This window comes from Leopardus geoffroyi, chromosome B2 (genome assembly GCF_018350155.1).
Source record: "Leopardus geoffroyi isolate Oge1 chromosome B2, O.geoffroyi_Oge1_pat1.0, whole genome shotgun sequence".
Taxonomy (NCBI): domain Eukaryota; kingdom Metazoa; phylum Chordata; class Mammalia; order Carnivora; family Felidae; genus Leopardus; species Leopardus geoffroyi.
The window spans coordinates 129,815,332-129,831,322 of NC_059332.1; the positions used below are offsets into that span (position 1 = coordinate 129,815,332).

Here is a 15,991-nt window from a genome sequence, read left to right on the forward strand (position 1 = left end):
CCTGACTTTTGTCTTAATTATTTCCTTTCTTTCCTTTTTAGGAGTTTTAACCACCTTATTTATACCTCTAAACAATAGCTGTATATTTGTTAGTTTTGCCAGTTTTGGAGGCTAAGTACGTCATACGCTGTACTTCTGGGTGTTGCATCATTCAGTCAACACCAAAGAATCTGGGTTAACGCACTAGGCCATCATTTTTCTTTTTCACTGAAATATAATACTTTGTTATATGTATCAGTCGCAAAGTAATTATCCATTTAGTTGTTGATTACTTAGTTTCTAGATTTTACATTCTCAAGCTATATACTATGAAGATTCGTGTATCATCTTCAGGGACATGGATCCAGGACTTTTTTCTAGCATATATTCCTTACAATGGGATTGCTGGGTCCTAGAATGTAGGAATGTTCGGCTAAATTAGGCAGTGGCAATAGCTTTCCAAAAGAATTGCTCTGGTTTACCCTCCCACCAGCAAAGGTTAAAACTTCCCAGAGTTCTATGTTCTTGCCAACATGTGATGGCCAGTCTTTTTGTTCCTTTTTTGTTGTTTTTTTTTTACTTGACAACCTAGTAGTTATGAAATAATATCTCATTGCACTTATACTTTGCCTCTCATTAATTACTAATGAGGTTGAGCATATTTTCATACCTATTCTGCGTACGGATTCTACTTTTGTGCCTGTCTTTTGTCTATTTTCTTTTGGGTTATCAATTTCTTGTTGACTCATAGGAGTTCTTCCTATATTTCAGTTATCTATATTGCAAATACATATTTATCTTCTCCCGACTTATAACATTGTATTCTCTTTATGGTATGTTTTGACAAAAGAGATTCTTACCTTTAATACAGTGAATTTATCCACTTTTCTTTATGGCTTGTGATTTTGTTTCTTTGAAAAAATTCTTCCCATACCAAAATCCAAAATGTATTCTGCTATACTGTTTTCCAAAACATGTATAGTTTTGCTTTTCACATTTAAGTTCTTCATTTACCTAGAGCTGATGTCTTTAGAAGATAAAAGATATGCCTTTAACTCCGTAGAGTAGATCATCTCTAGTATGTTTTCTATGTTGCTGTTTGCTCTTTGATCTTCTTTCTTCTAAGTTTCTTGCCTTTATTTGGCTGTTCTTTTCTAACTTAAGATGGACTCTAAATCATTAACCTTCTTCTTTCCTTTTTTTCTGATATAGCACCGAAAGCTATATATGGCACTGTATGTCAGTGGTTCCAAACCTTGGTTACACATTACAGTCACCCAGAAGAGCTATAAGAATGCTGATCCCTGGGACCCACCTCCAAAGATCCTGATTTAATTGGCCTGAGGTGTGGCCTTAAATACTGGGATTTTAAAAGTATATGGTCAGTAATTATAAAATGTTCCATATATCCTTGAAAACTGTGTGTGTTCAGTTTGGGGGTATGGCATTTAAAATATGTCTGAAACTAAATCTTGTTGGTCTCATTCAGATTTCTGTATCCTTGGCTTTTTTATCCTTGCTTTTTTTTTTTTTTTGTCTGCCTGGTCTATCCTATACCATGAGAGGAATATGTTATCTCTCCCAATACATATATGGATCTTCCCTTCTCTTTATAATTCTATCAGTTTTACTCCTATATTCCGAGATTGTGTTAATAGATATATATGTTTAGAATAATTACATTTTCCTGATGAAGCCTTTATTATGAGACTCTATTCAAGAAATGCTTTCTGTTGTAAAGACTATTTTATCCAATATTATTTTAACATAAAGGTGAGTTGTTTTAGACCACCTTAGTTCAATGAATTCACACTGTAAACCCATGTGAGGGCTACCTATGGATTCATATATTTAGGATAGATTTCATTCTCCCTCATCCACTAAGCATCAGCATGACACTTTCTGTGCGGTTCTCTGGGATCAGACATTCTAGCATAGCCTTCACTGAGGCTATGCCATAAGGGCCCCTCTCTATGGCAGGAGGATCATGTATTAGACTTTCCACCTTGGGCAGGTTTTGTCTCTGGTCTTCAGTATCTCACTAAGCTATGAAGATGACCGCTTGGAGTCACCACATAGCAAATGCCCTCAAGGTCAAAGCCAATTTCAGTGCTCTGCTTACCCCATTTCTCTGCACTTCATCTTCATTTATTATTTTCCATCGAAGTATTTTTTACTTTCTTACCAGCTAATTAGTACACTTAAGATAAATTTTTTAATGTTATATACAGCATTTTACTTGGTTTTTCAGTAGAAGGGCTAGTCAAGGTATGTCGTTTTGTAAGAATAGTATAGAGGTGCCTGGCTGGCTCAGTCAGAAGAGCATGCAACTCTTTTTTTTTTTAAGTTTTTTATTTATTTTGAGAGAGAGAGAGAATGCACACAGAACAGGCAGCAAGAGGGCAGAAAGAGAGAGAATCCCGAGCAGGCTTTGCCCTGTCAGCGTGGAGCCCAATGCAGGGCTTGAACTCACAAACTGTGAGATCATGACCTGAACTGGAGTCAGACGTTTAACTAACTGAGCCACCCAGGCGCCCGGAGCTTGCTTCTCTTGATCTCAGGGTCATGAGTTCAAGCCCCATGTTGGGTATAGAGAGTACTAAAAAAAATAAATAAACTTTTAAAAAAAAATCTTAAAAAAAATGAAAGAAATTGTGTACACTGTTGTTTAAGTTTTCTTACATTCTCCTCCCCTAGTTGTGGGCTTTTGGTCACTCACCTCTTATTTAGTGACTCTCAGTTGTCCCTGCTGCAGTCACTATTTTTGTGCAGTGAACTTGCCAAAACTTAGTGACTGAAAATCACAACTATGTTATTCCATCTTACACATTTTGTGGGTTGGGGATTTAGTCAGGACTCAGCTAGGCAATTCTTCTGCCTTTCATGAGGTTGACTCTGGTTACTCAGTGTTACTCAAAACTGACAGATACGCTGCTCTGGAGGGTCCCAGATGGCTTCTTTACATGTCTGTTATCTTAGAGAGGATGGCTCAGAAGCTGGGCTCAGTTGAGGCTATCCACCAAAGCACCTACACATGGCCTCTTCTGCATAGTGGCCTCAGACTTGTCACACTTGTTACACGGTAGCTGGCTTTTTCCAGAGCCAGTGGCCCAAGAGAACAAGGTAAAAGCCGTATGGCTTTCTCTAACCCTACTTTAGAAGACACCCAGCCTTATTCCTCCACATTCTATTACTTATAAGTAGGTCATAAGATCAGCCCAGCTTCAGAGCGAGGGGAATTCGCTCTACCTTTCAATGAGGGATTGGCAAGGTCATATTGCAGAAGAACATGTGGGCTGGAGGTGTTATTGCTGCCATCTTTTACAAATGTAATTGCCACATCCACCATTCCCAGCTGGCTTGATATTCAAATGCTGAATTTCACAAAGGCAGGTAGGGAGTGGCCTGGGAAATGAGTAAAGATCACAGCAGGTACAAAGTGTGGAAGCAGCGGAAGTCTAAATGATTAAATTTTCCATACCCTAGAAATAGTCATTTCTAACTCATGTCTGTTGTTGGAAGGCTAAACTCCTTCATCTCTAGTTATAATAAGAGGATTTTTCTTTTTAATTTTGTGTTGAAACAAAAATAGATTTTTGTGCCGGACTTCTAGGCTGCAGGGGAGATCTACTTGGTCAGTTTTTCTTCTGCAGCCTAGTGTCTGTTCAAGAGCACTTTAAAGGCACATGACTGGCATCTCCCCTGCAGAGCAAACTCTGAGCCCCAGAGCTCAGCCAGAACCCCTCCCTCCTCACATATGAGGCTCATTATTTTTCCTGTGACATTGTCTCTCCCATTTCTCCTGACACTTGTGAAGCTCTAAAGGACAGCATTTTTAGAACTGGATTTATATTGTAAAATATTTTTCCTTGACGAAAAATAAGAACCATTTCTTTTAGATAAAAAAATGTTCCATGCTTTTTAAAGATAGAAGATAGAAAAACACAACAATTTAAAATGCCATTAATGTATAGTATATTGTGTATACACAAATGACTCATGTTTGTCAGCAAAAATCAGAATATTCAAAAATATAAAAAGAAGAAACAACAATTATAATGCATATCAGTGCATGGTACTTTTAAGAACTTCTAAAAATATTATTTTCTACCTACCTAACACTGAAAAAAATAGTTATTTATTTTCTCTACATGTTAAAAGAGGAATATAATGAAATGGTAGTTATTGCCCAAAGATGCTATTAATGGTCTTAGTGTGTTTGTCATCTTAGAATGAAAATAATACGTGCTAAACACCATTATTGTAACAAGCATTTCTGGATTTGTGTTGCTTTTTACCTTAAAATAAAACTCTTCATGATATATAATGATAGGTTAAAGATCATGTATTTTATTCAACGAGTATATATTTTATTCTATAAGTAATGTATTTTATACCAGTTAGGTATAATAATCTGTAATTTAACTTTCATGGTAAAAAAGAGTTTTACTTTTTCACTTTTGAACTATAAATCCCATTTAAAGAAAAACAAATATTGGAATCAAGTATTTCCACCTCTGCTCTCAAAATAAACACTGGACTTCCTGCCTCCTAAAGGGGCCATCCTTCTGTCTCTTCTCCTCCTACTATTTCTTGGCCCCACTAAGATACGACTTTGCATTTAAAAAAATCTTTGAAGTTCAAGTGTGTAAAGAGAAGGGATCGGGAGGCAGTCAATAACCAATCAAATCTCATTCTGTGAAAACACTGTGGAGAATGCTGTAGAGAATCTCATAAATCCGGTAGCCTTATTAAATTGCTCAAATTGGGAAAGAGAAGTGGTGGGAGAAATGCCTTATTAATTGTGAATTTGAGCTTAATTCACCTTTAAAATACAACTTTCAGGGCACCTGGGTGGCTCAGTCGGTTAAGTGTCCGACTTCAGCTCAGGTCATGATCTCACAGCTTGTGAGTTCAAGCTCCTGTGTCACGTTCTGTGCTGACAGCTCGGAACCTGAAGTCTGCTTCAGATTCTGTGTCTCCCTCTCTCTGTGTCCCTCCCCTACTCATTTTCTCTCTCTCTCTCTCTCTCAAAAATAAATAAACATTTTAAAAAATTAAAAAAAATAAAATACAATTTTCAATTCAAAATATATGTACTTGAGTACAGCACTAGAAACAGATACACAAACATAAAGATACAGATGATGTCTATCTGTATCTGTGCTGAAGTGGATAAATGAGCCTTAAGATGACAGAATAGGCAGAGCCAGAGAAGGCCATCAACTTGGCCTGAAGATCAAGGTTAACCTGACAGTTGCCATCTCCCTGGGGTAGGCTATGAAGCTCCATGGTACAGAGGAGAGGACAGGCTTTAGAGCTGGGCTTTTAAGGGTTTCATTTCTGACTTGGCCACTTGGGAGATGTTTGACCTTGGCTAAATCATTTAACTTGAGTTTCCTTACTTGTAGAGCCAATTATATCCATCTTGAGAATTAGGTAATATATTCATGAAGTTCTAGCTCATCAATAAATGGTAGCGCTTACCAGTGTTACATTCACGGGCAGGCTTGATAATCTAAGCTTTGTTCCCCATTGGTGATGTTTTCATTATGCTTTGAAACCTCAGTTTACAGTCTAGTTGAAAATTATCCAGTGAAGGGGCATCTAGGTGGCACAGTCAGTTGAGTGTTGGACTCTTGGTCATGATCCCAGGGTTGTGGAACTGAGCCCTGTGTCAGGCTCTGTGCTGAGTATGAAGTCTGCTTGGGATTCTCTCTTTCTGTCTCTGTCTTAAAAAATATAAATGAATGAATGAGTGAATGAATGGATGAATGAAATTATCCAGTGAAAGAGAATTGAAAATTCAGATAGTACATGGTTTGCCCTAGAAGTTACTCAGTAATTACTTATATATTAAAACCCTTGTAATAATTAACTGTCCTAGGGGGTGCATGGGTGGCTCAGTAGGTTAAATGCCTGACTTTTGATTTTGGCTCAGGTCATGATCTCATGGTTTGTGAGATTGAACCCTGCAACGGACTCTGTGCTGACAGTGAGGAGCCTGCTTGGGATTCTCTTTCCTTCTCTCTCTGCCTCACCCTGCTCACATGCTTTCTCTCTCTCAAAATAAATAAATAAACTTAAAAAGAAGAAAGGGACATCTGGGTGGCTCAGTTGGTTAAGCATCTGACTCTTGTTTTCTGCTAAGGTCATGATCCCATGGTTCGTGAGTTTGCACCCCATATAGGGCTCTGCACTGACAGTGCTCTCTCTTTTTCTCTCTCTCTTAAAATAAATAAATAACCTTAAAATAATAAAATAAGAGAATAAAATAGAACTGTCCTAGATAACGGGGACATAAAGATGAACATACTACCCTTCCAGGAATGCACTGTCTAAACAGGTCACAGGAAAGACTGAGATTTTGATTCTCTGCCGAGATATTCTTGGCCTGTTCCTGGTTGTCCTGGCAGCAAAGAAGAGTACACTTACCTCTGCATAGCATCGAGCTTGATGAGTAGTCAAGAAATTCCCTCCTTGTTCCACATCAGATTTCTACCAAAGAAATAAGCAGAAGACATCAAATGATGGGAGCTCTAGTTAATCCTGGCTTCACTGCTCATGCTATTTGAGAAGGCAGCAGGGCCCATATTTTCAAAAGTTACCTGATGCTCCTGGCCAGGATGACCCCGGAGCTGACTGGAAGAGATTAAGCAGACCTTCCATCGCTGGTCATCACTAGTCAATTTTAAAGTTCATTTCAGTCATTTTTGTTTCCTCTTTCCTCTCTATTATTCTCATGGTACCAAAAAATGCTGTGTATTTGCTCTCAGTGCTATCTCCTGGGGTTTGTTTTGTTCCAGTCTTAGAAATACCTGGTTTTGGCTCAGTGACTTACCAGTGTTGGGTCCAGCTCAGCACCATTCAGGCTCCAATCTCACTACAGCAGCCTAGCTCTTTTATCCTCTATCTTTCTACACAATCAGTCCCATTTACATTTATGGGAGAAGTCATTAGGCCTAAACTCTGGCCTCATTTGCATAGAAGGGAGTTAAGATTATTGTACTTGTATTTTCTGAACACAAAGCATCTTTAATCACTCTTTTCCTCTCATAACCTTCTTTAAATAGTAAGAGGAAGCAATTCTTGGAATATAATTGTGTTAGTCCTGCAGTGAATTTTTGAAAGGAGTATTTCTTTGACTGTAGTCATGTCTTGCTGATAACATATTTCCAAATAATCAGTCCCTAGAATTTCACATCATATTCATTGCCTATAACTGACTCATTATTCCTAATTACAAACCAGCCCACACAACATAGAGATCTGAGGCAATTATCTGGATGACTTAGGCTCTGATGCTCATTTCATTGGAAAGACTGAGGGACTTGAAGTAAGAAGGCCTACGTATGAGCCCCATCTTTGCCCTTTAACATCCATTCAATATCTAGCAAGTCACCCTATCTCTCAAGGCCTCCATTTTATCATTTGTAAGATGAGATAGTGTTCGGGTTATCAACATTTAGTGACTTAACCATCTTATTTTGCTCACCACTTCCAAGATGGCTCCCTCACTGTTGCATCTGTGCCTTGTTGCTCCTTGGCCTCTGTAGGCACCCACATGGCACCCCATCCTCCCTGGCCTCTTCCTGTACCTTGGCTTTCTCACAGTATGGTCTCCTGAGAGTGGTCACATTTTTTTTTTCCATGGCAGCTGACTTCCAGGAAGAAGGAGACAAAAGATGCCAAATCAGTCAAGGGCTACATCCCAGACTAGCACAACCTCACCTCCTCTTTGTTCTATTGCTTAAAGTAGTTGCAGGAGTCATCCGGATTCAAGGCTGGAGAGACAGACTCTACCTCTTGATGGGGGAATGACAAAGTCACACTGCAGATGTGCATATGGGATATGCCCAAGAGTCTCAAACTGAATTTCTCAGGAAAAATGCATATGTATATGGTTGTAAGTGAATTGTAAATGTTACTAATGTAAGGGATGTGTAGCATACAATTTACAATTAAAAATAAACCATATGGTACTCTTTTTTGTAGATTCTATATCCCAATTGATTCTAAAAGAATGCTTTCACTGACTTCTGCCAGACTCTTAGATCAGTAGCCAACCTACTATTGAGAATAAGGACGTTGCCTTATTTGTCTTTGAGTCTCGTTCAGTGACATTATCTTGCACATAGTAGACTCTCCAAATAACAGCGAAAGAACTGTTAGTCACAGTCATAAACTAAAATTTAGTTCATCTTTCAAAAGTTTCACAATAATGGCATTTTATTGAATACTTAGTGTGCAAAGCACTTTCACATATGCTCTTTTTTTAAGTATATAATTTTAAGTATATTCTATAAGTATAAACTCCATGAAGACAGAACTTTTTGTTTTCTTTTTTTTTTTTTAATTTTAGAGAGAGCATGAGCAGAGGAGAAGGACGGAGGGAGAGAGAGAGAGGGAGAAAGAGAGAGAGAATCTTAAGCAGCCTCCACGCTCAGTATGGAGCTTGACGTAGGACTTGATCCCACATCCCTGGGATCATGACCTGAGCTGAAATCAGAAGTCAGACACTCAACTGACTGAGCCACCTAGGTGCCCCACACGTATGCTCTTAATTGAGTCTTGTAATACTGTAAGGAATTCCCATTCCCATTCCCCAGAGGGGAAAACAAGTTTTGGAGCAAAATAATTCACTGAGGGCCACTGCTATTGAAGGCATAAGGGCAAGACTACAACCCATGACTTCTGACACCAAGTGTACCACTTTGTACTTCCTCTACTGAAATCTTCAATTTGGAGGAGAAAATGAAAATGAACATGGAGATGGGATTCTCTGCCACTCTCTATATTAAAATACTTCCTTTCAAGGAAGTCTTTCCGATAGATGCCAATTGGCAATTTGTATAGGGTATGTTCACTATTTCAGCTCCTGGTTTAGGTACCAGTATTTACAGTGAGTACAGCAAAGTACCCTCAGTGTTGATTTCTCTTGTGAGACAAGATGTATGGTCTTACCACAGGGGACTCAGGCCCACAAATATCTTTCTGCTTGCTTTATCCCTTTCGGAACTCAGTAGCAAGAATTACTTCCACAGTTCCCAGCCACAGGTTCCCTGTAGAAACTAGAGCAGCTGAGGAATGCATGTAGGGAGATGAGACACTCTATGACTACGGGATTTAAATACAACACTGAAAAGCCTGTTGGAGGAAAGCTTGCATATTGCAGAGACAGTCAGTGATGGGAGAAAGCCAGAGAGAGGCCTCCAGGCTTCCTCCTGTCTCTTCCCTTTCTAAAATTCATCATTTTCCAACCACAAAGTAGATTTTCTTATCTCTCAGTCAAATCACTCTCTGTGGTTTGTAGTGTCATTCTGTGTTTTGGCTGAAGAGTCCATTTATCGTAGAGGTTAGGGTATGGAGATATTTTTATTAATAGTTTTTATTTACAAGAAGGACAAGTCCTTTGTAGAGAAATTAGGAAATAAAGATAAGCAAAAGTTAGGGTGCCTGGGTGGCTCAGTCAGTTAAGTGTCCAACTCTTGATTTTGGCTTAGGTCATGATCTCGCAGTTCATGAGTTTGAGCCTCATGTCGGGCTGCACGCTGACAGTGTGGAGCCTGCCTGGGCTTCTCTCTCTCTCTCTCTCTCTCTCTCTCAAAATAAATAATTAAAGTGAAAAAAAAAAAAGGATAAGCACAAAGTTGAAAGCAGAAACCATCCATGATCTAGTCACTATTGTTAATAGATAACTCACATTAACATTTTTGTGATTATTTCAGCATTTCAACCTGAGAGACATAAGCATCTCTCCAAATCCCAACATTTACGTGACATGGGTTATGTGTTTGTTAAATAGTAATAGTAATCACATTCTAGTACACATTTTCCGAGTGGCTTTAGGTGCTATGCTGAAACTTTTCATTCTACTTGTCTGAACTTTCAAAATTAGAGAATAAATAGCACCTGCCTTCTCAGCAGTTCTATGGCAGCTAGTCAAGGCCATGTCGCTGCACATGGTGTGCAATGCAGAACTTTCATAGGGAAATGATAATTGTTTCTGAGAAAGTCTTATGACTTATGCTATCCTGTGGTCATCGAGGGTGGGGATGTGTGTGACTCACAGACTAGGTCCCAGGATGAGTTTAGCAAAGGCCTTTCTCCTCTCCTCTTTGTCAGTGACACTTGAAGGACATCTGACCCTCCTCTTTGTCAGTGACACTTGAAGGAAATCTGACCTGGGTTTTTTTTGGCTATAGTGTGATACTACATTTATCGTACCTCTACCAGGTAAAGACCTAGTAGAAATTAGGAATCTCTTTTTGCAAGACATTTCTTAAAAGAATGTCTGCTTTGTTGATGCTGTTATGCTAAGAAAATATGTGACCTAAGTACAATTCTGTTTATCTGTTGTTTTTGTTTTTTTTTCTTTTTTCCTATTTAGGCAGCAATAAGGAAGGAACTAAATGAATTTAAAAGCACAGAAATGGAAGTTCATGAAGAGAGTCGACAGTTTACAAGGTAGGTGGGCAAAATGCAATTCAGCATATTTTTTATGTGTATTTTACCACAATTAAAAGTTTTTTTAAGTTTTTTTAATGTTTATTTTTGACAGAGAGAAAGAGACAGAATGTGAGTAGGGGAGGGGCAGAGAATCCAAAGCAGGCTCCGGGCTCTGAGCTGTCAGCACAGAGCCTCACGCCGGGCCCAAACCCATGAGCGGTGGGATCGTGACCTGATCTGAAGTCGAACATTTAACCAACTGAGCCACCCAGGCAGCCCTACAAGTTTTTTTAAATACAGTTGAGCCTAACACCATCTAACGAACATTTCTAAAATTAAGTCTTTTTTTTTTTTTTTTTTTTTTTTCCTACAGAAGTCTGAATCATTCCAAAGGGCTATGTTTGGGTTTCTTTCTTAACTTTATTTTCTGGGACAGGAGAAATGCATTAGAATCATTTATTCTGTCCTTAAAGAGACTTAGTTGAAGTTTTATGCCCAGAACAGATGCTGGAAAGAGCCACTATGGGCACCTTGTGTCTGCTTTGGGATCACAGTAGACATAACCTAGAGAAGATAGAAACTCAATTTTTAGAAGATTTAATTTAGACTAGGAATCCAGTTTTTACTGGTGCTGTGGAAGATTGCAATAATCCTACTCTTGTAACTCCCGGTACCCCCTCGGTTTCAGTTTATTCTTCTGCTGAAACCAGAAGAGACCTGAATGTGATCATATAGTCTGACTACCTGCCCTCCCTCCCCCACACCCCCCCACCACCACTTAACAGGTGTTCTGTTTATTTCTCTGTAATGGATTTATGTGGTCTGTTTTTTTTTTTTATAACACATATATTCGTAAAAATTTGCATGCCATTTAAAAATTGAATTATTGGGGGGCGGCTGGGTGGCTCAGTCGGTTAAGCATCTGACTTCAGCTCAGGTCATGATCTCATGGTTCGTGGGTTCGAGTCCCGCGTCAGGCTCTGTGCTGACAGCTCAGGGCCTGGAGCCTGCTTCTGATTCCGTGTCTCCCTCCCCTCAGCTCCTCCCCTGCTCACACTCTGTCCCTCTCTCAAAATAAATAAAGATTGAAAAAAAATTTTTTTTTAAATTGAATTGTTGGGGCACCTGGGTGGCTCAGTTGGTTAAGTGTCTGACTTTGGCTCAGGTTATGATTTCATGGTTCGTGGGTTCGAGCATCCCCTGGCTGCTTCAGATTCTGTGTCTCCCTCTCTCTCTGCCCCTCTTCCACTCACACTCTGTCTCTCTCCCTCTCTTAAAAATAAATAAAAACATTAAAATAAAATCGAATTGTTAAAAAACATACCAAGACAGATGATTACATGAAGAAGACCACAGTAGGTCTTTCTGGAAAGCAAATACTGGTTCCCTAGGCTAGAACAGCTTCTGCAGGACAGCCATATATTATGGTGCTGCTCTGTCTGCCGTGGCTCCTGTCGGTGGTGCTGTTCCATGCTGAGCATGTCCTACGATAAAGGAAGTCATGGCACAACTTCATAATTTAATAGCAAATCCCTTCCCTAAAGTTGATGGGGACCTCCTTGCTCCAAAGCTATTGCTTCTTGACAATGTCTGGTATGCAGAAGAAATTCTCCCTTTCTCCTAGGGGAGGTTTATTTGTTTTGGTTCCTCCCATATCATGTTTATTTGTAAATGCATTCGGGGCTTTTAGCCATCTGAATGTGTAGGATTTGTCTCTATCTGAGGGCTGCATCCTATCCTGATCTACTCTTGGGCCAGTCACACGCCCGTATCAAGCCAGACCTATTTGTCCCCTCCTTTTCTCCCTTCCACTCTGAGGTCAGGGAAAGTTCATGCTGATATTTGACACCTGTGGCCATACTTCTCCAGTAAAGTTGATCATAATAAGGTGGCTGAATATTTATGGTGACATCTAGTTGGCTGGGACCTCCGGGTAACTGGAAGGACAGCATACACATGTACATGCACTGGAAGGACAGCATGCTTTTGAGTCCTGACCCCTGAGATATAGTGACTACACTCAACCTATTCTTTATCATTCAGGATAGCTTTACTTCTGTGTGTTTTTCCTAGAAATCATAGAACTCCTGATTACCTCATTTTTATTTGATGACATTATATGAAGAATAAGCTACAAAGGAAAATAACCAAATTTTAAAAATGCATTTCTTTGGAAGTTCTGTTTATAAAAAATAAAAATTTATACTGAAGGAGGTCCTTTCTCTTCTATTGGATGCTATGAACAAGTTTTTAAAAAGGAGGCTGCAAAGAGAGTAAAGGTCATTTATTTTTTGCATATGTATTTGTCATGGACCAATATATTCTAATTAAGCATTCAAACAATACAAAAATCCATCCATGAAAAAGGAAAACTCCCTTCGCTCCATCCTTCCCCAGCTTCATTCCCATTCTCGTAGGTAATCACCAGGAAAAGTTTGGTGTAGGTAGATCCATCTGGTCACTTTTCTGTGCATTTGCAAACATGTATGGATATTTATGATTTATGTGTACATACACATATGCCTTTATGTATCCCTTCTGAGTCACACACAAAACAGGATCTAGAAAATCTTTCCATATTAGTGTGTACCTCATTCACTTGAATGACTTTATGGCCTTTTGTAGGTAATATACCATAAATTATTGAACAATTATTCTATTGATGGATGTTATGGAATTTGTAGTGTTTCATTAGGAAAGCAATGCTGCCTTGACTTTCTTTGTAAATATATCCTGACACATAGATGCCAGTATTTCTGTAATAGTCCCGTGAGTAGATTTGCTAGGTCACTGGCGATATATTTTTTACATTTTGGAAGATGCTATTCTGTAACCTGCAGTTTATGAGCATACCTGGTGTATCACCTTCATCAGCACTGGTGGGGCAGGACAGGGGTGGTGGTGAGGGGTCTATAGTCTAAAGAATGAACAATAATATCTTATTTCATTGATTTCTATAAGGTTGGGTATCTTTACATATCTTTATTGACCATTTACATTTTTTATTTACTTTTACTAGTTTTCTTTTGGGTGTCTCTTTCATATGGATTAGTAATTAGATATTACTTAGATATTGTGGATATTGGCTCTTTATTGCATATGTTACTATACTTTCCCCCAATTTATTCTTAACTTTTTAACTTTTTTTAATGGTCTTTTATTTAAATCTTTGCATATTCAAATATGTCTGAATTGTTACTTTTACTTCATTGTTCTGTGTCTTATGGAGAAAGGCCAAGATTTAAATCTATTATCTTCAGTTCTTATATATGCCTTTTTTTTTTTTTTTTTTTTTTAATTTTTTTTTAATGTTTATTTATTTCTGAGACAGAGCATGAGCGGGGGAGGGACAGAAAGAGAAGGAGACACAGAATCCGAAGCAGGCTCCAGGCTCCGAGCTGTCAGCACAGAGCCCGACGCGGGGCTCGAACTCACGAACCACGAGATCATGACCTGAGCTGGAGTCTGTCGCTCAACCGACTGAGCCACCCAGGCGCCCCTGCCTTTTTTTTTTTTTTTTTTTTTTTTTTAAACTTAGATCTTTAATCCATTGGGCATTTATTTGGATATATGATTCAAGAGAGTAACTAACTTTACTTTGTTCTAAATCAGTAGTCAGTTGCCCCATTTATTTCCCCCTTGATGTGAAAGTCTTCTTTTAATATACACATGGATCAGTTCCTGGATTCTTTTTTTTTTTTTTTTTTTTTTTAAGTGGGTTCCGCACCCAATGTGGGACTTGAACTAACAGCCCTGAGATCAAAAGTTGCATACTCGCCTGGCTGAGCCAGCCAGGTGCCCCCAGATTCTTTACTATGCTCTAGTGAGTTATTGTCTATCTTTGCACTGTGTCACACTGTTTAATTAGAATAGATTTGTGATGTGTTTTTATATCTGATGGCATATTTTTTCACCTTCAAAATTCCATTGGCTACTTTGCTGTATTTACTCATCTACAGAAATTTAGAGTGTACTTATTATATACTATAAAAGTCTATCGATATCTTTATTGTTTAAGTAAATATTAATAGATGTAAATAGGGATGAGCTGCATTTTGAGAGAAAATTATAGGCTTTTTTTTTTTTACGGTAACAAAGGTAAGCTTTAAAAGTTTTCCAAAAAATATATTGATTAACGCTCTTTAAAATGTCTATCCAGATAAAGAAAAATTAAATATTCATAGCAGTAAGATAAATATGCCTTGCTTAAGTACTCTAAAACCTGGCAGCAAAGCAAATGTCTACTGCTATTTTTCCATTAATTTGTATTACATCATTAGTTACATTCCAATAGAGAAAAATTTTGGCTCTAAGACTTATAAAAATCTTGCTTATGATTTTCACATTGTTTTCAGTATTTCCTTTAAGAGGACAAAGGTTTGGTAAACACTGCTGAGTTTAATCAAAATAATGCCAAAATATGATAATGTTTTACATTTAGAAAATCGCTTATGTAGAAGATGGTATTACTCTTAGCAGCAGTCACCCTTGGAGGGAGCATACAGGCTGCTGATCATTTCCTAGCCCTTTAAATGCAATCTAGATAGAGAGCAGCTCACTTATTAGCTCTCCTTATTAGTGGCAGACATTATCTCCTTATATCAAGTAAGCCTGCCATTCAAAACCTAAATCTGTTAACTCCCTGTGGATTTAGAGTGGTTAATAAAAGACAGCCCTGCTCCCTCTGCCCGGGCACCTTTTTATCCAGAGATAATCTCCCCCACAGTGATGTATCAGTCAACACTGGAAGGATCCATTCCCATAGAGAGAGCTTCCTTTGCTTCTGTATCTCTGGAGAGATTCACAAAAAGCTGATAACATTGGTTGCCTCTGGGGCGGAGGATTGGTGGGTAGGGGCAGGCATGGGAAAAATTCACTCTTTGAATTTTTGAAATACAAGAATTTATTATCAAAAACAAATACCTAAGGGGCGCCTGGGTGGCTCAGTCGGTTAAGCGGCCGACTTCGGCTCAGGTCACGATCTCGCGGTCCGTGAGTTCGAGCCCCGCGTCGGGCTCTGTGCTGACAACTCAGAGCCTGGAGCCTGTTTCAGATTCTGTGTCTCCCTCTCTCTGACCCTCCCCCGTTCATGCTCTGTCTCTCCCTGTCTCAAAAATAAATAAAAACGTTAAAAAAAAAAAAAAAAAAAAACAAATACCTAAAAGAAAAATGAAAGCTCCATTCCCTAAGTTGTCTGTCTGGAAGCGAGGATACCGTCATGGTAGCTTTCCTTGAATAATGTGCTAGCACTAAATTCGTTGTGACATTCCTGTTATTGGTGTACCCAGAAAACACCTCTGAAACCTCCATCATGGAATATATCCTGTGACATGTTGGATCTGTAGTGGTAAAGAATTGCAGTGATTCACTCTTCCATCTAATTCCCCAAATTTCTCCCCGTGTATTTTGGATGGCTCTCTGGCGTTGCAATGCCTTCTGGAGCCATGTGACAAGGGGGAGGACTAGTGATCCCTGAGTCAATTCATCCTGTGGCCTGAGAGGTACCAAGCTCTCACATTGGCTTCTTAGAACACTTGCTGCTTGTCTGGCCACATGTCTGTTT

General features: G+C 38.9%; 1 protein-coding gene across 9 annotated transcripts in view; it reads left to right on the plus strand.

Annotated features, from left to right (window-relative positions):
• The window catches only part of PHACTR2 (phosphatase and actin regulator 2), a 274,251-nt gene that overhangs the window by 244,008 nt on the left and 14,252 nt on the right, over positions 1-15,991 (plus strand). For all 9 annotated transcript variants that reach the window (XM_045499878.1, XM_045499879.1, XM_045499883.1 and 6 more), the window contains one exon: positions 10,370-10,446. In XM_045499878.1, the coding sequence (XP_045355834.1) occupies positions 10,370-10,446 (77 nt within the window). The remainder of the gene's footprint in view (positions 1-10,369; positions 10,447-15,991) is intronic.